General features: G+C 49.6%; 1 protein-coding gene across 11 annotated transcripts in view; it reads right to left on the bottom strand.

Moving 5' to 3' along the window:
• The window catches only part of TBCD (tubulin folding cofactor D), a 202,595-nt gene that overhangs the window by 172,083 nt on the left and 8,472 nt on the right, over window positions 1-22,040 (bottom strand). For all 11 annotated transcript variants that reach the window (XM_054535917.2, XM_054535919.2, XM_054535913.2 and 8 more), the window contains 5 exons: window positions 18,223-18,320; window positions 16,575-16,676; window positions 14,368-14,514; window positions 10,431-10,486; window positions 2,328-2,460 (listed from right to left, as the gene is read on the bottom strand). In XM_054535917.2, the coding sequence (XP_054391892.1) occupies window positions 2,328-2,460; window positions 10,431-10,486; window positions 14,368-14,514; window positions 16,575-16,676; window positions 18,223-18,320 (536 nt within the window). The remainder of the gene's footprint in view (window positions 1-2,327; window positions 2,461-10,430; window positions 10,487-14,367; window positions 14,515-16,574; window positions 16,677-18,222; window positions 18,321-22,040) is intronic.

The raw sequence follows: 22,040 nt of genomic DNA, 5'->3' as shown, positions 1-22,040 counted from the left end.
GCGCAGATGAACCTTGGCCACGTCGGGCTCAATGAAGGCCAGACGCAAAAGGCTATGTCGTGTACGACTCTGGTGAGGTAAGATGTCCGCAACCAGTAAGTCCACAGGGACAGCACATGGATCCACAGTTACAGGGGCTGGGGAAGGTGAGGGACAGACTGCTTGCTGCAATCAAGGTTTCTTTCAGGGTGATGACAGTGTCCTCAAGTTAGATAATGGTGATGACTGCACAGCTTTGTGAATATATTAAAAACTACAGAATTGTTTACCTTAGAAGGATGAATTACTTGTGGTATGTGAATTATATCTTGATTTTGGAAAACTGCTGAATGTGTCACATTTATGTGGAGGTTGAGGGGAGGCCTGAAGAAAACAGACATCACCTGGGCAGAGCACAGGCTCCAGGAAACACGTCTGCAGTTTTCTCTCACACGTCTGAAACCTTTTCCTCATTTGAAGGGCTGCCCTCCTGAAGACCACGGCAGCATGACCGGGAAGCAGCAGACATTGAGGACAGTTCCCAATTCCCCGTCAAGAAACGTACGCCCCCACCCCAGGCTATCACTCCCACAGCACCCCTCCACCCAGCTGACAGCCTCCCACTCCCTGGCAGAACCTGCCACGGCCAGGACAAAACCACGGACAGGAAGATAATACCACAGACAGGCAGACAACACCGCAGACAGCAGCATGCCACGGACAGGAAGACAATGCCGTGGACAAGAGGGCGCAGCGGACAGGAGGCCGCCGCAGACAGGAAGACGACACCGCAGACAGGAAGACAATGCCGTGGACAAGAAGACAACACTGCGGACATGAGGACGCCATGGACAGGAGGACGCCACCGCGGACAGCAAGACGACGCCGCGGACAGCAAGACGACGCCGCGGACAGGAAGACGACACTGTGGACATGAGGACACCACGGACATGAGGACGCCTCCGTGGACAGGCCGCCACCGCAGACAGGAGGACGCCGCCGCGGACAGGAGGACGCCGCCGCGGACAGGAAGACGACACTGTGGACATGAGGACGCCACGGACATGAGGACGCCTCCGTGGACAGGCCGCCGCCGCGGACAGGAGGACGCCGCCGCGGACAGGAGGACGCCGCCGCGGACAGGAAGACGACACTGTGGACATGAGGACGCCACAGACATGAGGACGCCACGGACATGAGGACACCTCCGTGGACAGGAGGACGCCACCGCGGACAGAAGGACGCCACGGACATGAGGACATGAAGACGCCTCCGCGGACAGGAGGACGCCACAGACAGGAGGACGCCTCCGCAGACAGGAGGACGCCGCCGCGGACAGGAGGACGCCGCCGCAGACAGGAGGACGACGCCGCGGACAGGAAGACCCCGCAGCAAGGTGGCACTCGTCATCTCCCCTAAAACGCACTCCAAAGTGTCCTTCCAGGCGCGGCAGCTCAAGCCTGTAATCCCAGCACTTTGGGATAATCACAAAGGCAGGAGGATCACTTGAGGCCAGGAGTTCAAGACCACGCTGGCCTACATAGCAAGACCCTGTCTCTATAAAACATATATTTTAAACAAGAACAAAGTGCCCTGCTCCTCAAAGGGACCACAGGCTCCACAGCGTGAGACAAGGATGAGAAGTGCTCTCAAAGCCTCACCCACTGTAATTAAAGAAAGAGAGAGGAAGGCGCTGAACCCACCACGCCAAAGGCCACAGCAGGCTGCCGGCTCCCCCTCCAGAAGGCTGACCAGGGAGCTGCAGCCTCCAGGAGGCTGACCCAAAAGAGGCTTTGCTCTCTTCTGAGACTTGATCTTTCCTCCTCGTTAGCACAAGAAAAGGTAACACAAGAGACAACCAGAGCGAAAGGACAGGGAAAGGGCTGGCAAAGGGCTGCAGCCAGGGCACCAACCAGGCACCTGCAGGCAGAGGCCACGGTCTGTGTCCAAACGAAGCAGTCAGGAACATCCAACCCGAGCCCAGTGCAAAGGAACAGAATCAAGTTTCAACTCACCCACCTTGTTTTATTAGAGCTCGTTCAATCTCTGCACTTTACACAGAAACTAAGCAGGAGACCAGATGCGGAGAAACCTACCCCGGGGAGCCCCAGCTGCGTGGCACCACTGCCCTCTGCTGGCAACAGGTGGGGCTCCAGGCCCATCCACCAGCACCGGCGCAGAAACCAGCCCAGCCTGAGGCAGGACCCAAAGCAGAGGGAAAAGGAAACTGCCCAAGACCCCGGTCCGGTTAAATCAATCCCACGGGGTTCCAATTACGTCAAGATGGCATCACAGGTAACATCATTCCGTGGTCGCCACGTAACATGGCCCCTGCGGGCAGCACTTACCAGGGCCTGCAGCATCCCATCCATGATGATGACGCCCTGCATGGTCTGGAAGGAGGAACGGGCCAGGTTGCACAGGCTCCAGTCCAGGAACTCAGCCATCTTGCTTTGCTTGACATCAGGACGTGTAATAAATCTGCCAAAAGGATACAGCTCAACCAAGGCCTCAACACTGAGGCCTCGCCCACGCCTCACCAGCCCACCCCACACACCCCCACCTCCCCAGGCCCTCCCACCTCACGCACCCTTACACCAAGATGCCAGCTCTGTACTGAGTCCTGTCCTCCTCCAGCTAGTTCCTCCTCTCTCCAACCCTAGAAACCAAGTCACTGCCGTGACCAGGGCCCTCAGCAGCCGGTTCCCCACCACAACCTCTCAGGTCGCACCCAGGCCTACTGCCCATCCCCTCCTGCCTGCCCCCTCCAACCCCTCAGTTTTACCTGTCCCCATCACCACCAGGGAGCCCCTGCCCACTTCTCAGCCCCTACCTCCTCCCTGGACCCAACTCTTCATCCCTTAACCTCAGGACACCGTGCCCACGTGCAAGGCCTGGCCCCAGCAGCTGGCCCCAGCCCCTCGGACCTCCCTCCCCCACACCTGCCATGCGTCGTGTGCACAGGCCCGTTTCCACAGCCAGCCGCTCGTGTAGCCCCATGAAAGTCTTCCCTGTTGGACTCAGCCTCATGTTCCAGGCAGTGCTCACACTCCCCCACCCCTCTTGCAGCCCGGCCTCAGTGCAGGACACCCTGAGCACACAGAGCTCCCAAACCAAAAGCCCAAGTCCTCCTTTTTTTTTTTTTGAGATGGAGTCTCATGCTATCACCCAGGCTGGAATGCGGTGGTGTGATCTTGACTCACTGCAACCTCTGCCTCCCAGGTTCAAGCAATTCTCCTGCCTCAGCCTCCCGAGTAGCTGGTACTATAGGCGCCCACCACCATGCCCAGCTAATTAGCCCGGATCCTCCTTATTTCTCCACCAGCAGTTCACAGGCCAGGCCCCCAGCTTGCCGCCATGATTGAGACTGGCGCTGCCACACGGAGAACAGACAAGGCCCTTCCCTCCCACAGCTGACACTCTGGAGAGAAATGACAAACAGCTGGGGACTTCCACAGTGCAAAGAAACGTCACGAAGGAAATGGGAGGGCATGGCCTCGTTAAAGAGAGGACGTGACGCCACAGAGCTCAACGAGGGTAGCTGCAAAACCTGGTAGGAAAGTGCTGCTGCCCAGGGAAGCAGGAGAGCCAGGGCCCAGGGCAGAAGGGAGCCAAAGAAACTCAAGAACTGCAAACGCAACATGGTCGGAAGCAGAGCAGCCGAGTGGGAGAGGTGCTGGGGGCAGGACTGGTGCTGGGGGCAGGACCAGTACTGGCCAAGCCTGCCCGCCTCCTCTTTAGGCCATGCCGGCAGGTCTGACTGGCATCCTGGCCACACCTTTATGGGGAGGGGGGAAGAAGATGGCAGTGATGCCAGGAGGGAGGCACAAGGTGCTCCCTCAGCCACAGGGCCACTTCCCGGAAGGGACACTTGGGCGGGCCAGGAGGTGGAAGAGTCCACGTGGGGGAGTGCCCCATGCGACGCCCACGAGACAGCTATGTGGAGACCCCAGGCAGGGTGAGACGTGGAAGGTGGAGCTGCCAGGCTATGACGCCCACCCTCCCTCCAGCCCCCATGTCATCTCCGCTGCAACTTCAACTCTGGCCATCCCACCTTCCCGGCCCTCGTTCCAGCACATCCATCCAGTTGGCCTGCACGAGAGCCGGCTCCATGCTTCCATGGGGACAAGCCCTCTCAGGGCACTTAACACACAGGAGACAGCCACGCACGTGCCGTCCTACTCTGTCATGGCCCTCAAAACAGAAGAGCTGCCCAGCTGACGGGACGGCTGGCACCTGCCAACTGCTCATAACAGCAAGGACCTCTCCCCTCCGCCACTGTCCCTGTGTGGAACACGCTTAGGGAGGGGCTCAGCATGAACAATGGGGAAAGAAGTCCCTATTTCCAGAAAGTAAAGAGTCATTTGGCTGGGCACAGTGGCTCATGCCTGTAATCCCAGGAATTTGGGAGGCGAAGGTGGGTGAATAGCTTGAGCTCAGGAGTTCAAGACCAGCCTGGTAAACATGGTAAGACCCCATCTTGGCCAGGCGCGGTGGCTCAAGCCTGTAATCCCAGCACTTTGGGAGGCCAAGGTGGGTGGATCACGACGTCAGAAGTTCGAGAACAGCCTGTCTTGCACCCCGTCTCTATTAAAAATATTAAAAAATTAGCTGGGCATGGTGGCGCATGCCTGTAATCCCAGCTACTCGGGAGGCTGAGGCATGAGAATCACTTGAACCCAGGAGGCAGAGGTTGCAGTGAGCCGAGATCGCGCCTTTGCACTCCAGCCTGGCAACAGAGCAAGACCCCGTCAAAAATAAATAAATAAATAAATAAATAAACCCCATCTCTAGAAAACAATACAAAAATTAGCCAGGCGTGGCCGGGCGCAGTGGCTCACGCCTGTAATCCCAACACTTTGGGAGGTCAAGGCGAGTGGATCACCTGAGGTCAGGAGTTTGAGACCAGCCTGGCCACTATGGTGAAACCCCGTCTCTACTAAAAATACAAAAATTAGCCAGGGGTGGTGGTGCAACCTATAACCCCAGCTACGCAGGAGGCTGAGGCAGGATAATCGCTTGAACCAGGGAGGCGGAGGTTGCAGTGGAGCTGAGATCACGCCATTGCACTCCAGTAGAGTCAAAATCACGCCACTGCACTCCAGCCTGGGCAACAAGAGCAAAGCTCCGTCTCAAAAAAAAAAAAAAAAAGAAATTGGCTGTGTGTCATGGCATGCGCCTGCAGTCCCAGCTACTGGGGAGGCTAAGGTGGGAGGACTGCTTGAGCCTAGGAGGTGGAGTTTGCAGTAAACTGTGATCACACCACTGCACTCCAGCCTGGGCAACAGAGTGAGACCCTGTCTCGGAAAGAAAAGAAAAAAGAAAGAAACTCATGTGTCCTCCCCAGGAGAGTTAACTTTAGTGGATCTGCAAAAGGGGCCCAGGGCAGTTAACTTCATCGCAGAAGGAAGCAGCATTAAGGTGGTGACAAACCCTATTCCCTTTAAAACGCACAAACACAGAGTTCCTACAGAGCATTAGAAATGAATGGAAAAGCAGAATACTGTGGGCAGCAAGCCACCCAGGTGTCGAGGCAAGAGACCGAGGACACGAGCTGTTCCAATATAATAAAATATAAATCAAGAATAGTTATACCTGTTATAGATATTAGATATGATTACATATGAATATCATTAATCATTAATTTGTAGCAATTACTCTTTATTCCAATATTATAATAATCCTCGCTCTATCATAACCTAGGAAAAACCAGGCCATACAGAGGAGCTGAGGGGACATAGTGAGGAGTGACCAGAAGACAAGAGTGCGAACCAGAAGACAAGTGCAAGCCTTCTGTTATGCCCAGACAGGGCCACCAGAGGGCTCCTTGGTCTAGTGGTGACGCCAGCGTCTGGGAAGATGCCCATTGCCAAGCGGACCGTGGTCAAGCGGTAACATCAATGTCAAGGAAAAACACCCGCTACTTAGCAGACCGGGAAAGGGAGTCTCCCTTTCCCCGGGGGAGTTCAGAGAAGACTCTACTCCTCCACCTCTTGTGGAGGGTCTGACATTAGTCAGGCTCGCCCACAGTTATCCGGAGGCCTAACCATCTCCCTGTGATGCTGTGCTTCAGTGGTCACACTCCTAGTCCGCCTTCACATTCCACGCTGTACACCTGGCTCTGCCGTTTAGTTAGCAGTAGCAAATCAGTGAAAGTACTAAAAGTCTCTGATAAGCAGAAATAATAATGTCAGCTGTTTCTCTCCTCCTCCTCTCTCTCTCTCGGCTGCCAGGCAGGGAAGGGCCCCCTGTCCAGTGGACACGTGACCCACGTGACCTTACCTATCACTGGAGACGGCTCACACTCCTTACCCTGCCCCTTTGTCTTGTATCCAATAAATATCAGCGCAGCCTGGCATTCGGGGCCACTACCAGTCTCCGCGTCCTGGTGGTAGTGGTCCCCCGGGCCCAGCTGTCTTTTATCTCTTTGTCTTGTGTCTTTATTTCTACGCTCTCTCATCTCCACACACGAGGAGAAACCCACCGACCTTGTGGCGCTGGTCCCTACAGACACAAAATGGCGCTAAAGCAACTGGTTACCTACTGGGAAGGGCGGGGTTCTACTGTAGACCAAAAGAAACCCCAAATGAATCAATAATTCTGTTTAAACAATAAAAGGTAGAGAAAAACATAAATGACTACTTGTTAAATCTCTTCATAAGACTTCAGGCTTAAAAGTAAAAATAACTAAATAAAAGAGAAAAAAATGGCTTGACATTAAAATTAAAACTTTGGTCCAAAAAAAAAGGAAAAGGCCAACAACCACCTGGGGCAATCCCCATCGTCCTTCACTGGAGGAGACTCACACTCGTGGAGAAGAGAAGGCCCCAAGGAGCCCACAGACACTCAGAGGCAGGTCACGAAGCGGAGTATGTAACACCTAGGGTGAGGGCAACCAGTGTGATGCCAATTAAATATCTGCAACGAGTGACACCATGTTTAATCCAATTTGGGGGTGGGGTGTTTCTGGGGCTGCCTCAGCCACCAAGGCACTGCTCAGAGAGCAGCTGAGAGCCACCAGGTGTGCAGACCCCAACACCACTCTCGTGTCCTGGAACCCAGAAGTCCATCTCTAAGGGCCCATCCTCACGAAACAATCCTGACACGAGAACGGGTCTGTACCCAAACCCAGGCATCCATGACTGCTCGTAAGAGGCGGGAAGTGACAGAGCTGAGGGCAGTATCGAAACACAGCGGAATATGACGGAGCCATTCATCAGCAGTTACATGAAATTAGGTGAAAAAGCACGATGCTGACTTGTTAAGATCATGCTGTGCACATTAAATGTCATAACGGTACAAAAAAGATAAACACGGTATACGTACTGGGTATAAGAATTACCCATATATTTTTTTCCAACTTCTATGTTTCAAGATTTCCAACTTTTTTTTGAGACAGGGTCTTGCTCTGTTGTCCAGGCTGGAATGCAGTGGGACAATCACAGCTCACTGAAACCTCAACCTTCTGGGCTCAAGCAATCCTCCCACCCAGCCTTCGGAATAGCTGGGACCACAGGTGCATGCCACCATGCCACGCCAAGATTTCCAACTTTTCTGCATACAGCATACCTTTTTTTTTTTTTTTTTTGAGATGGAGTCTTGCTCTGTTGCCCAGGCTGGAGTGCAATGGTGCGATCTCTGCTCACTGCAACCTCTGCCTCCTGGGCTCAAGCGATTCTCCTGCCTCAGCCTCCCAAGTATCTGGAATTAGAGGCACGCACCACAATGCCCAGCTAATTTTTTTGTATTTTTAGTGGAGACAGGGTTTCACCATGTTGGCCAGGCTGGTCTTGAACTCCTGACCTCAGGTGATCTGCCCACCTCAGCCTCCCAAAGTGCTGAGATTACAGGCATGAGCCACCGCGCCTGGCGAAAGGCATATTTTCTATTAAAGGGTTTCTAAGGCAGCACTCAATCTGCATGTTCTAGCAACAATATAACACCAAGCATCACCTACAACGCTGTGGATGCTGGCAAGCTCAGTCAATCAAGGGAGACGGGTGCAGCTGTAGAGCCACCCACAGTGACACGGAGAAGCATTCAGTCCTGAGAGCAAAGTGGGCTAGAGCAGGCTGCTCCTCCCTGGAGAGCAGAAAACGAACCTGTACTGCAGACAAATGCTGGCACAGGACCCCTCGCAGCCCTGCCCTTATTTGAACAATCCTCACCAAAAAGGGGTCTGAGAAGTACAGGAAACTCAGAACCTGCGGTTGAGTCTGGGAGGTGTCGAGGGAACCGGCCAAGCACCTGTAAGAGCTCTTCCACTGACGGCATCCGCCACTCTCAAACGCTCTTGAGAATCAGCGTGCGAGAGTGTGCGAGACCAAGGGGAAAAAAGCTCCACGGCACCCACGGCCCCAGGCACCACCTCTCCTGGATCCCAGGCTCAGGTGTTCTGAACTGAAACTGGCTCGGCCGAGAAGCACCTGCTTCTCCCGGCACTAGGTGGCGCTGCGGTGTCTCGCCAGGAGTCCGCCCGGGACCCCGAGCCAGCGCTCTCACTCTTCCCAGAGGACCCCACGGAGGGAAAGGTCCTCAGATGGTGCCTCCCCCTCACCCACAGGCACCGCAGTCCGCAGAGCCAAGCTCGGCAAAAACCTACCCAGCCCTCAGTACTGCTGCTAAGAAAAGTACGAATAAAAGCAGATACTATCTTCCATTGAACGAAGTTGGCAAACATTCTTAAGGTTTGATCCAACTGGTAAATATGGGGAAAGAACTTTCAATTTGTTCAGCCTCTCCAGTAATTGCATTCAGACCCTGAAAATGTTCATTCCACTTGTAGAAACTCATCCCTAGAAATCATTCAGAATGGTACACAATTTTACATGGACCGTTTGCAACACTGAGTTTTAATACCAAATTGGGAGGGCAGCAGTCTAAATGTCCCACCACAAACGACAGGTAGAAAAGACACACTCGGGCCGGGCGCGGTGGCTCACGCCTGTAATCTCAGCACTTTGGGAGGCCGAGGTGGGCAGACCACGATGTCAGGAGATGGAGACCATCCTGGCTAACACAGTGAAACCCCATCTCTACTGAAAATACAAAAAAAATTAGCTGAGCGTGGTGGCGGGCGCCTGTAGTCCCAGCTACTCGGGAGGCTGAGGCAGGAGAACGGTGTGAAACCGGGAGGCAGAGCTTGCAGTGAGCCAAGATTGCACCACTGCACTCCAGCCTGGGCGACAAAGTGAGACTCCATCTCAATTAAAAAAAAAAAAAAAGAAAAAGAAAGAAAAAGAAAAGACACACTCGCACCAGGTCATCTCGTTTTGGAAGAAGACAATGGCACACCAGGCCCATCTCCTGGTCCGCGGTGCAAAGAATTGAGTGCAGCAACTGAGCCACGGACAGAGTTGGTGCCACCCCACGGGGAGACCATGGACAGAGTTAGTGCCACCCAGTAGGGAGACGGGGCCATCACACCCCCATGGGATGAAAGCACTCAAAGGTTTTATTTTGTACTTCATACTCTATTATCTAAATACATACAGATTACTTTTATAATTAGACAATCATCTTTTCATGTCCTTGACAAGACAGGAAGCAGCCTCTGCCCTCTCAGGAGGGGCCTCACCTGCTCCAGGGGACTCAGGCATTCCTTCCTCAGCTCCAGGCTATCACAAACCCCTCATCCAATACCTCCAACTGCCCCACAAAGGAAGTTTCTCTCCTCCCACTTCTCCGGGAAAGAAGCTGTGCAAGTTGCAGCTACACACCCGAGTGAAGGTGACGCTGCGTGGGGCACTGACCGTATTCCCAACCACAACCACCGAAAGGTTTTAGGACCAGCTTTCAACTTTCACCATTGCAGAGGGGGAAAACATCAACTGTTCTGACTCAGTAAACTACATACGTACTTAAAATCAGGTGTCATGTAAAATACTGATTAGAAATATTGCTTTCTTCCTTCTTGCATCTCATGAAACAGGTTCGCTCAGTCTATACACACATCCTTCGTATCTTTCCAACGCCGCAGGCCTGCTGCGCTCAGCAGAGAAAACTGCCTTCCCCTGTCTGGGGCACACGGGGGTGCAGTTAACACAGGACGTTGGGGGATTTTCATCCCCAGTCACAGAGGCCCACCACCACCCATCATCTCTACGGGAGACAGCCCGAGCTGTTTCTCATAACTGCCACCCCATCCCAGTGAGGGGGGGCTGCGCCCCAGGGATGACAGCCACACCTCTTCCAGACCTGCACTCCTGTCGATGGGCCTGTCAGGTGACCCCCACCAGCACCCCAAACCACCACTGAGGGTGGTCATTTCAGGGTCAGAGGTCTTCTGTGCCCAAACACTGCTGCACGCTCCCTCAGAGAAAGCCACAGAGTCCAAAGACTTCCCTGGGTCCTTCGTCTGAGGATTGAAGACACACATGAAACACGTACCCAAACAAACCCTTCTCAGAACGCACCAGCCACGCACCAAGAAATGTGCCATGGAAACTTACCTGGACACAAGGACGGCAGCTGCATCTCGGGCCTTGTCACTGACAATCAAGTAGGACTGCAAAAAAGGGTGAAGCACAGATACAGTCACTCCTGCACACGCCAGCCTCGGGGACCCCACGTGGTTGCCATTCCCACCCTCACCAGCTCCCGGAGGGCCCAGGTTCACAAACCTTAGCAGCACAGGCCTAAGTCCAAAGCTGCAAAAAAAACCTCTCTTCAATCTGAGCCAAGGGCTACAGCTGCCAACCGCTATACTCACCCAGGTAAGTGCCTGAGCTACACAGAGCGTTTGCTCACACCCCCTTGAAACACACATTTGCAAGAACAGAGCAGGAGAATGTAAACAAAGGAGTCACCCAATTGTAACAAAGAATCGAGAGTATTCATTGAGCACCTAATATGCCTTCCAGCACAAGGGAACCATCAGTATTGGAGTATTCAGACTAGATAAGAGGCCCTGTTCAAACTGAAGAGCACCTAGATTTACTACAAATGCCTAGTTTTTAATTTTTAGTGTTTAATTTTGGGGTACATAGTAGATGTGTATATATATATATATATATATACATATATATATATATTTTTTTTTTTTTTTTGAGACGGAGTCTTGCTCTGTCGCCCAGGCTGGAGTGCAGTGGCGCGATCTCGGCTCACTGCAAGCTCCGCCTCCCAGGTTCACGCCATTCTCCTGCCTCAGCCTCCCCAGTAGCTGGTCTTAGGGTTTTTTTGCTGTTGTTTTGAGACTGGGTCTTGCTCTGTCACCCAGGCTGGAGTACAGTCGTGCGAGCAAAGCTCACTGTAGGATGGGCGCTGTGGCTCACGCCTTAATCCCAGCACTTTGAGAGGCTGGGGCAGGCGGATCACCTGAGGTCAGGAGTTCGAGACCAGCCTGGTCAATATGGTAAAACCCCGTCTCTACTAATGATACAAAAATTGGCCAGGCATGATGGCGCACACCTGTAATCCCAGCTACTCAGGAGGCTGAGGTGGGAGGATTGCTGGAGCCTCAAAGGCAGAGGCTGCAGTGAGTTGAGATTAGACCACTGCACTCCAGCATGGGTGACAGGGCAAGACTCCATCTCAAAAAAAAAAAAACTCACTGCACCAACCTCCCCAGCTCAGGTGACCCTCCCACCTCAGCCTCCAGAATAGCTGGGACCAAAGGTGTGTACCACCACACCTGGCTAATTTTCTTCTATTTTTTGGTAGAGACTGAGTCACATTATATTGCCTAGGCTGCTCTCAAACTCTTGGGCTCAAGCTATCCTCCCGCCCTGGCCTCCCAAAGCGCTGGAATTACAGGCATGAAACCTCCATGCCCAGCTAGATTTATTTTTGGGAGGGCTGCCTTAAAATGTTTCCAATGCTTGTCTAGGCTAGTGTTTTTTGTTTTTTTTTTCCCAAAACGATACACTTAGAGATCTTTTTTTCTGGGGCAGGCGTTTTTTTTTTTTTTTGAGACGGAGTCTTGCTCTGCTGCCCAGGCTGGAGTACAGTGGTGCAATCTTGGCTCACTGCAACCTCTGCTTCCCGGGTTCAAGCAATTCTCTGCCTCAGCCTCCCGAGTAGCTGTTCATTTGTAGGAGAACAGTTGAATAAATATGTAAGGATCACAGGCGCTGGCCACCATGCCCAGCTAATTTTTGTATTTTTAGTAGAGATGGGGTTTCACCATCTTGTCAAGGCTGGTCTTGAACTTCTGACCTTGTGATCCACCTGCCTCGGCCTCCCAAAGTGCTGGGATTACAGGCGTGAGCCACCACGCCCGGCCTCCGGGGCAGGCTTTCTAACGGCAATCACAGAGTGCCAAGTCTTGACAAACCATGCTCCCTTGACCTGGCAGTCCCTCTCCACAGGCAAGTAAACAAGGGTGGGCAAACCACACTACTTTTTTTTTTTTTTTTTTCCAGAGACGGAGTTTCACTCTTGTGGCCCAGTGTGGAGTGCAATGGCGTGATATCGGCTCACCACAACCTCCGCCTCCCAGGTTCAAGCGATTCTCCTGCCTCAGCCTCCTGAGTAGCTAGGGGACTACAGTCACGCACCATCACGCCCAGCTAATGTTGTATTTTTAGTAGAGACAAGGTTTCTCCATGTTGGTCAGGCTGGTCTCGAACTCCTGACCTCAGGTGATCTGCCCACCTTGGCCTCCCAGAGTGCTGGGATTACAGGCGTGAGCCACCGCACCCAGCCCATCACCACACTACCTCTAACATAACAAAACAAGAACAAACAAAACATCCATCTATCAGAGAGAATTTTAAATTAGATTACAATGGAGTATCTTTTCCCTTAACGATTATGAGGGGGACACTTTCTGACATCGTGAGACACTAAGAACGTGTTCCTGAGGGTAAAAAGGACTCAGAACAGCAGGTCATGGGGCAGTGTTGAGCCCTGATGAAGAGCACAGACTCCAGAGATAAACCACCTGGATTCAAACATGGATCCACCATTTATGAGCAAAGTAAACTAAGTTATTAATTTTTATGCCTGTTGCCTTCTCGGTTAAACGAGGGTAAGAATTGTCAACAGCCTCATGAAGGAGAATTAAATGATTATTAATCACAGTTAATTAATCACTGATGATCTATCAATCATCAACGTATAGGTTAAATTTTTTTTTTTTGAGATGGACTCTTGCTCTGTCACCCAGGCTGGAGTGCAGTGGCATAATCTCAGCTCACTACAATCTCCACCTCCCAGGTTCAAGGGATTCTTCTGCCTCAGCCTCTTGAGTAGCTGGGATTATAGGTATGTGTCACCAGGCCCAGCTAATTTTTGTATTTTTAGTAGACACAGGGTTTCACCATGTTGGCCAGGCTGGTCACGAAGTCCTAACCTCACGTGATCTGCCCGCCCCAGGCTCCCAAAGTGCTGGGATTACAGGAGTGACCCACCACACCCAGCCCAATGTATAGGTTAAATTATTAATCCATAAGTGATTAATCTATGAGTGTTTGAACAGTGCCAGGCACACAGCAGGCACTCAGTGAATGCTGACCAGGGCTGTCGCGGTCAGCGTGGCAGGAAGACCGAAACGACTGAGATGGCTCAGAGCCTGACAGCCTCCTAGTGCTCGCTTGCGTGGGTTGGACTCGGTGACTTGCTGCCAACCACAGGATCTGGCAGAGGAACAGGACGTCACTTCCATGATCGGGTAACAGATTATCATGACTTCCTTCTCGTTAGCAGAGTCCCCCCTTGCAGGCTTTGATGGAATAAGCCACTAAGTTGGAGGGGCCCAGGTGGCAAAGAACTGAGGGTGGCCTCAATCCAGCGGCCTTGGGGCGAAGCCTGCCCATGTCGAGTTTTAACTGCAACTGTGGGCAAGCTTGACACAGAGGACCCAGCTCAGCCATGCCAGACTCCCAACCCACAGAAACTACAAGAGGATAAATGTGTGTCAAACACTCAAGTTTGAGGTAATTACTTATGATCCAATAGATAACTAATACAATAAGCTGTGTTTATATGCATAATATTTACATCAAGAAAAGTTTGAAGAAAATAAACAACTTATCTCTTGGCGCTAGAATTTCGTAAATTTAAATTTAGTATTTTTCTTGCTTATCTTTATTTTCTAGTTCTCCTACAAATGAACATCTTTTATATAACGTTAAGAACTAAATGTAAAATGGGTCCTTATTCTCTCTCACCATTGCCAGTAAACCCTTCCTTATCTGCCATGATTACCCTCAACAGAGTATTTGCATCATCTACAAAGAAATGAGATTTGCTAACTCAACCTGACCCCTACATGAATTATCACAATTTCAAAATAAGTTATCATATCGGATTTTACCCCACTGAAAAAAACAGCAGTTGAATAAATATGTAAGTATCAAAAACTTACCGAGTAAAACACTAATATCAAGACAGCATGAGTGTGAAAGTGAGTACTAATTAGCAGCTAATTATCTGCATGATATTTACCTCTGCTATTTGGAGAATACGGTCCATTATGGACATGCGTGTTTGCCCAGGCTGGGTGAGGAGGTTCCCGTCAAGGCGAGAAAAATCAAAAGGGATCAGGCAGGTCACAGAGAGCCATAGCAAAAGCATGTAGCGGGTTTCCCAAGTCTAAAAAATTAAATCACAGTAAGAATGAGTCTTGTTTGAAAAACAGAGGCCACTGGCCACAATCTACTTAAAGTCACTGCCCTCCATGCCCACTCAATGCCTACTAAAGCCATTCAAATGCCATCACCCTCAGGGCCAGAAATGCAGGCCATTCACCAACTCCTCGCCACATCCCCCCAGAATGCCCACCACACACACTCACTGCCCTAACTTAGCTCAGCAGACAAAAGAGACATCAAAATGAACAAAGAAAAATCATAATACATCAGTATAGCTGCTTCTCTTCGCTGGCACCTCTCCACATATAAACTGGCCTTTTGAAAAAGTGAAAAACAGATACAAAGTAAAAACACCTAAGAATAAAGAAAAAAGTCCGGGCGTGGTGGTTCACACCTGTAATCCCAGCACTTTGGGAGGCCGAGACGAGAGCGGATCACCTGAGGTCAGGAGTTCTTTTTTTTTTTTTTTTGAGACAGAGTCTCGCTCTGTTGCTGAGGCTGGAGTGCAGTGGTGCAATCTCGCTCACTGCAAGCTCCGCCTTCCGGATTCACGCCATTCTCCTGCCTCAGCCTTCTGAGTAGCTGGGACTACAGGCATGTGCCACCATGCTAGGCTAATTTTTGTATTTTTTGTAGAGACAGGGTTTCACTGTGTTAGCCAGGATGGTCTCGATCTCCTGACCTCGTGATCTGCCCACCTTGGCCTCCCAAAGTGCTGGGATTACAGGCATGAGCCACCGTGCCTGGCCGAGGTCAAGAGTCCTAAACCAGCCTGACCAACATGGAGAAACCCCGTTTCTACTAAAAATACAAAATTACCCTGGCGTGATGACGCATGCCTGTAATCCCAGCTACTCGGGAGGCTGACACAGGAGAATCGCTTGAACCTGGGAGGCGGAGGTTGCAGTGAGCCAAGATTGTGCCATTGCTCTCCAACCTGGGCAACAAGAGCAAAACTCTGTTTTTAAAAAAATAAATAAATAAAAGAAAACAATTATCAACTTCTAATAAAAAAGGAGTACCCTTATTTTCAGTAATTAGTAAAAAACATTCCAATTTGTCCCTGCAATCATTCCACTGGGGGCCGCTAGAAGTACCAGGGAAAGAAGGGCACGGAGTGCAGGGCAGCAGGGAAATGCCCCCCAGCTCTCATCAGTCACATCCACGCCAAGACAAGCCACCGCACTGCACGGTTATAAACCGTGTGCTCTTCCGAATACACACCGCGCAGACGACAGCAAGCATAGCAGGCCCCGCTGCTGTCTGAGGAAAGGCCCCTGGCGAGGCCGGCCCTGGGCTGGCATCCAGGGACCTGAACGCCAGCAGGGTTCCCACCAAGCCCTGCCTGATGAGGTCCCTCGCTGGCTCAATCTGCACAAACCGTGTGCTTTATGCTGGCACCTGCTTTCCTGCTGAGGGTCTGGAATTTTGTTTCGTGCCAGGCAGAGGTGTCCACGTGGCCAGACCCCAGTGAAAGCTCTGGGCACCAAGTCTCAAACGTGCTTCCCTGATAGACACCTCACAGGTGTGGTCACATCTCACTGCTGGGGGAAGGACACAGGCCCTGTGGGACCCAATTGGAGGACCCTGGGAGCTCCCACCTGGTTCTCCCCAGACCCCACCCATGTGCCTTTTCCCTTTGCTGATTTTGCTGTGTATTATTTTGCCATAACAAGTGACAGCCAAAAGGAGGAATCTATGCTGAGTGCTGTGAGTCCTGCTCAGGAAGTATCAAACCTGGGGGTGGTCTTGGGAACCCAACACAGTTATACTTCCACAAGTTAAAAAAACATATAAACAATGACAGATTTATTGTTAAACTATATCTAGGCATAATTTTTTTTTTTATAAAGGGGCTATTTTAAACGAAAATAATTTAAAGCAACTTGTACAAGAAGTAAAGGAAAAGTCAAAAGAAAAGAAAGAAAAGAGGAGTGACACAAAACAAAGGGAGATAAAATGAAAGAAACAGGAAGGGGAAGGTGCAGCAGGGTGGGGCAAGCAGGGAGGAAGGACAGGCACGGAGGGGCTGGAGACGAGGGAGGAGGTAGAGACACTCACTTCATGGTCCTTGGGATTCTGATTTGTGACCAAATCTAAAACAGGCTCTACATCAGCAACTTCGTGAGGAAATAAACGAAGAAATGTTTTATAGCCTCGAACCTATCAAATAAAGAGATGCTGAATTATACAATTTAAAAATACAGAGAGCAGCAAAATTGCCTTTCTACCCTTTCATCAAAAATCACCACCTATGCGACCCACTGATCAAAGAGAATTGTCACATTACAGTGACACAATTTAGTAAGACTATAGTCACCACAAGAAAGCTACCCATGGCCAGGAGCGATGGCTCACACCTGTAATCCCAGCACTTTGGGAGGCTGAGGCAAAAGAATAGCTTGAGACCAAGAGTTGGAGACTAGCCTGGGCAAGATAAAAAATTAAAAATTAGACAGGATGGTGGCACATGGCTGTACTCTGAGAGGCTGAGGCAGGAGGGAGAATCATTTGAGACCAAGAGTTCGAGGCTGCAGTGAGCTGACTGCACCACTGCACTCTAGCCTGAGTGACAGAGCAAGACCCCATCTCTCAAAAAAAGAAAAAAAAAGAAAAAAAGGCTTTCCTTCCTAAATTGGCTAGTGTTATTCATTACTGTATTTATGAAATCAGTCATTAAATATGTTCATTTATATGACTGTCCTCTGACATTTATGAGGAATAAGTGCCTACAAACCTCAAGGGCCCAAATTCATTAACACTTCCCTGAAGCTCAGTGATACCACACCTTCCGGAGAAATCCTAACCTCAAACAGCGGAGCTGCAGAGGCCTGCGTGTCCTTGGCAGCCCACCCGCAGTGTCCTCTCGCCGGCCAAGGACTCTCCCGCCAGACAACAGAAATGCTGCCTCGCCACTACGAACCCCAAGCCCCACCCTGAGATGGCTGTGAGTACTCCCATAGTCAAAACTGCCAACAGAGAGCCTCTGGGCCAGCACACAGACACCTGAAGTTTGTAAGAAAAGCAGACTATGAGACCCCCGCCTAGACCTACTTGCTCAAAATCTATAGTACAGCAAAATTCCCAGGAAATTCATCTGCACATTAAAGTGTGAGAAGCACTTCCATTTCCAGAGTCTCGCTCTGTCACTCAGGCTGGAGTGCAACAGTGCGATCTCGGCTCACTGCAACCTCTGCCTCTCAGGTTCAAGCCATTCTCCCGCCTCAGCCTCCCAGGCAGCTGGGATTAGAGTCATGTGCCACCCAGCCCAGCTAATTTTTGTATTTTTAGTAGAGACGGGGTTTCACCATGTTGGCCAGGCTGGTCTCAAACTCCTGACCACAGGTGATCCACCTGCCTCAGCCTCCCAAACTGCTGGTATTACAGGCATGAGCCACCGCACCCAGCCTGCTTTTTCCTTGTAAGAAATTTTTCTGATTTAGTCTCATCTCCACCCCATTCCCTTCCTATCTACACGGTGCTTCAATGTATTCAAATGCAAGATGCTAAATATCTTGACACTGTTTCAGCCAAAGGGCCCACATCACTAAATTCTGATCCCCAACATACAGTAAAAAGGGACAGAATTAAACCCACAACTTGTGTCTAAGAACTATCTTTCTTGAGAAATAACATTTTGGAGGCTAACCTCTGGACCAAGTATATTACAAAAGTATCTGTCAACTCTGAAGTGCTATGGAAATGTTACCTTGGTGATGATGTAAAGAAATTTAAAAGCCAGATGTACGAGGGAAGCTGGAGATGTCTGATCTTGTACTATGTCCAACAACAAGTTCATCATCCATTCTAGGGAAAAACATATGAAACATTTACTATAAAAGTGAGCACCAACATGACACTGCGGCCGGCCAGGTGTGGTGGCTCATGCCTGTTTTCCCAGCACTTTGGGAGACCAAGGTGGTAGGATCATTTGAGGCCAGAATTTCAAGGCGGCAATGAGCTATGATCCTACTATTGCACTCCAGCCTGGGCAACAGAGCAAAACCCTGTCTCTTTTTTTTTTCTTTTTTTTTGAGACAGAGTCTTGCTCTGTCCCCCAGGCTGATGTGCACTGGCGTGATCTCGGCTCACTGCAACCTCCACCTCCCGGGTTCAGGCGATTCTCCTCCCTCGAATTCCCAAGTAGCTGGAATTACAGGCACGCGTCACCACACCTGGCGAATTTTTGTATTTTTAGTAGAGACGGGGTTTCACTATGTTGGCCAGGATGGTCTCGAACTCCTGACCTCAGGTGATCCACCCACCTCGGCCTCCCAAAGTGCTGGGATTACAGGCGTGAGCCCACCGCGCCTGGCCCAAAACCCTGTCTCTTAAAAAACAAAAACAAACAAACAAAAAGACATAGCTAGGTTAAATGTAAGCAGAAGGAAAAAGATATTCCAACCAATCACGAATCATAAGAGAGCTGGAGTGGCTCTGTTAATATCACACAAAGTAAATGTCAGAACAAGTATATTATCATCAGAGATAAACAGAATGTTTCATGATAATAAAAGGATCAATTCATCATGAAGACTAACAATTCTGTAAGTATACACACCAACCTACAGAACTTCAAAATAAGCAAAGAAAAAGCTGAGAGAAATGAAGGGAGACACGGTTGAAAACTTCGACACTCCTTTTTCAGGAACTGATAGAACAAGTGAGAGAAAACCACTGAAACCTAAACAGCACTATCAACCACCTTACTTTCGTGACATTTAGAGAACAATCTATCCAACAACAGAACAGACATTTTTCTCAAGTGCATGTGGAACATTCAACAAAACAGACCATACACCGGGCTGCAAGTCTTCATACGTAGAAAAGAACTGCAACTGGCATCCGGGAAACGCAGAGAAGGACACAACGAGATACACTCCCTGAAATGAGAGAGACTGGCAGCGCTGAGTGCTAAAGAGAACCCAGAGCAGCTGGAATCCTCATACCTTGTGGGTAGAAATGGTCAACAGGACAATCTTCATGGAATCAGTATGGCAGGTGATGATGAGTCATACACTTTTTTTTTTTTTTTTTTTGGAGACAGAGTCTCACTCTGTGACCCAGGCTGGAGTGCAGTGGTGTCATCTCAGCTTACTGCAACCTCCGCCTCCCACATTCAAGTAATTCTCGTGCCTCAGCCTCCTGAGTAGCTGGGACTACAGGCGCCCGCCACCACAGCCGGCTAATTTTTTGTATTTTAGTAGAGATGGGGTTTCACCATGTTGCCCAGGCTGGTCTTGAACTCCTGAGCTCAGGCAATCCACCTGCCTCAGTCTCCCAAAGTGCTAGAATTACAGGTAGGAGCCACCACACCTGGCCAAGTCATACACTTTCTACGAGTAAGACACTTTCTGCTACTCAGCAATTCCACGCATGCGTATTTTCCCAAGAGAAAATAAAACCTCTACCTAAAGACTTGTACATCAATATTTTCACAGTAGCATTACTTTTTTTTTTTTTTTTTGAGATGGAGTCTCGCTCTGTCACCCAGGCTGGAGTGCAGTGGCAAGATCTTGGCTCACTGCAACCTCCACCTCCTGGGTTCAAGCAATTTTCCTGCCTCAGCCTCCCAAGTAGCTGGGACTACACGCGCACACCGCCACGCTGGGCTAATTTTTTGTATTTTTAGTAGAGATGGGGTTTCACCGTGTTAGCCAGGATAGTCTCGATCTCCTGACTTCATGATCTGTCCGCCTCAGCCTCCCAAAAAGTAGCATTATTAATAAAAGCCAAAAACCGGAAACAACTCAAATGTCCATCAACAGATAAAAGAAGAAACAATCCCAGCACTTTGGAAGGCTGAGGCGGGTGGATCACGAGGTCAGGAGATCAAGACCATCCTGGTTAACACGGTGAAACCCCGTCTCTACTAAATATTAAAAAAAATTAGCTAGGTGTGGTGGCGGGCACCCGTAGTCCCAGCTACTCGGGAGGCTGAGGCAAGAGAATGGTGTGAACCTGGGTGGCAGAGCTTGCAGTGAGCCAAGATCGCACCACCGCACTCCAGCCTGGGCAACAGACCAAGACTCTGTCTCAAAAAAAAAAAAAAAAGAAGAAGAAGAAACAAATTGTGGTTTATCAGCACGAGAGAAAAGGTACAAACTACTGATACACCAACAATGGTAAGTCCTGGAGATGTTATTTTAACAACGGAAGACAAAAAGAGCACATACTGAATGATTCTAGAACAGGCAAAACTAATGAACAGTAACATTAACCAACCGTGGTTCCCTAGGGCTGGGGTGAGGGGACTGACAGCAAAAGGACATCAGGTAACTCCTTGGGATGACAGAAATGTTCCATATCTTGATAGCGCAGAGTGTATACATTTACCAAAACTCAAACATCTTACTAAAATGGGTGCATTTTATAGTAGGTAAATTTTAAACTCGATAAAGTTAAAACTCAATAAAATGTTCTAAGAATAAAAATTTATAATCATGGATAAAGAGTAGCATTATTTACAAACTATATAATATTTACCTGCTAAGAAAACCCAAAAGAAACAACTGGCCGGGCACAGTGGCTAACGCCTGTAATCCCAGCACTTTGGGAGGCCGAGGCAGGTGGATCACCTGAGGTCAGGAGTTCAAGACAAGCCTGGCCATCATGGTGAAACCCTGTCTCTACTCAATACAAAAATTCGCCAGGCTAATTTTACAGGTGGCGCCTGTAATCCCAGCTACTCAGGAGGCTGAGGCAGGAAAATCTCTTGAACCCGGGAGAAGGAGGTTGCAGTGAGCCAAGATCGCGCCATCGCACTCCAGCCTGGGTGACAGAGCAAGACTTTGTCTCCAAAAAAAAAAAAAGAAACGACTGAAAAACTATTGAAGTAAACATTTCATCGCACAGTGAACCTCGTAGACAGGATGCTAAGTGAAAAAAGCCAGTCCCAAAAGACCTCCTGCTGTATGATTCCATCACACAAAATGCTGAATACACACAAACCCAGAGCCAGATGAGTGGTTACTGCAGAAGCAGAGAATGGGAAGAATTGTTGATGGGAGTTGGGTTGCTTCAGGAGATGATGAAAATGCCTAGATTGTGGTAGTGATAGTTACACAACTCTGTAATACACTAAATACACTAAATAACACTAAAGTGTATATTTAGAAGGGTGAACTCTATAGTATGTAATTACATCCCTATAAAAATGTTAAGAAATGTATGTTTACACATACATATTCCATTACAGTGTTGCCATTTACAAAAACAGTATACAAAACATATCCTCGCTAGACATCAGCAATAACCAGTTAGAACACATAACAAAGAGTTTCACAAGAGCAATAAAGGACAAAACATACCTAGAAATAAACCTAAAAAAATGTCTCCAAGAATCATCTAAAGAAAATCACCAACCTTCACTGAGGAACACAAAAGATGTGAATAATTAGAGACATAATACCATGATCTTAGACAGGAAAATTAAATCTTACAAAGACTTCTCCCCTAGATGAATTTGTGAATTTAATAGAATTCCAAAGGGTGGAGAGTGATAAAATAATTCTGGATTTCATCCGC

This window comes from Pongo abelii, chromosome 19 (assembly GCF_028885655.2).
Source record: "Pongo abelii isolate AG06213 chromosome 19, NHGRI_mPonAbe1-v2.0_pri, whole genome shotgun sequence".
In the NCBI taxonomy this organism is placed as follows: Eukaryota; Metazoa; Chordata; class Mammalia; order Primates; family Hominidae; genus Pongo; species Pongo abelii.
The sequence above is the reverse complement of the archived record's forward strand: the minus strand, read 5'-3'. Positions and strand labels throughout refer to the sequence as shown.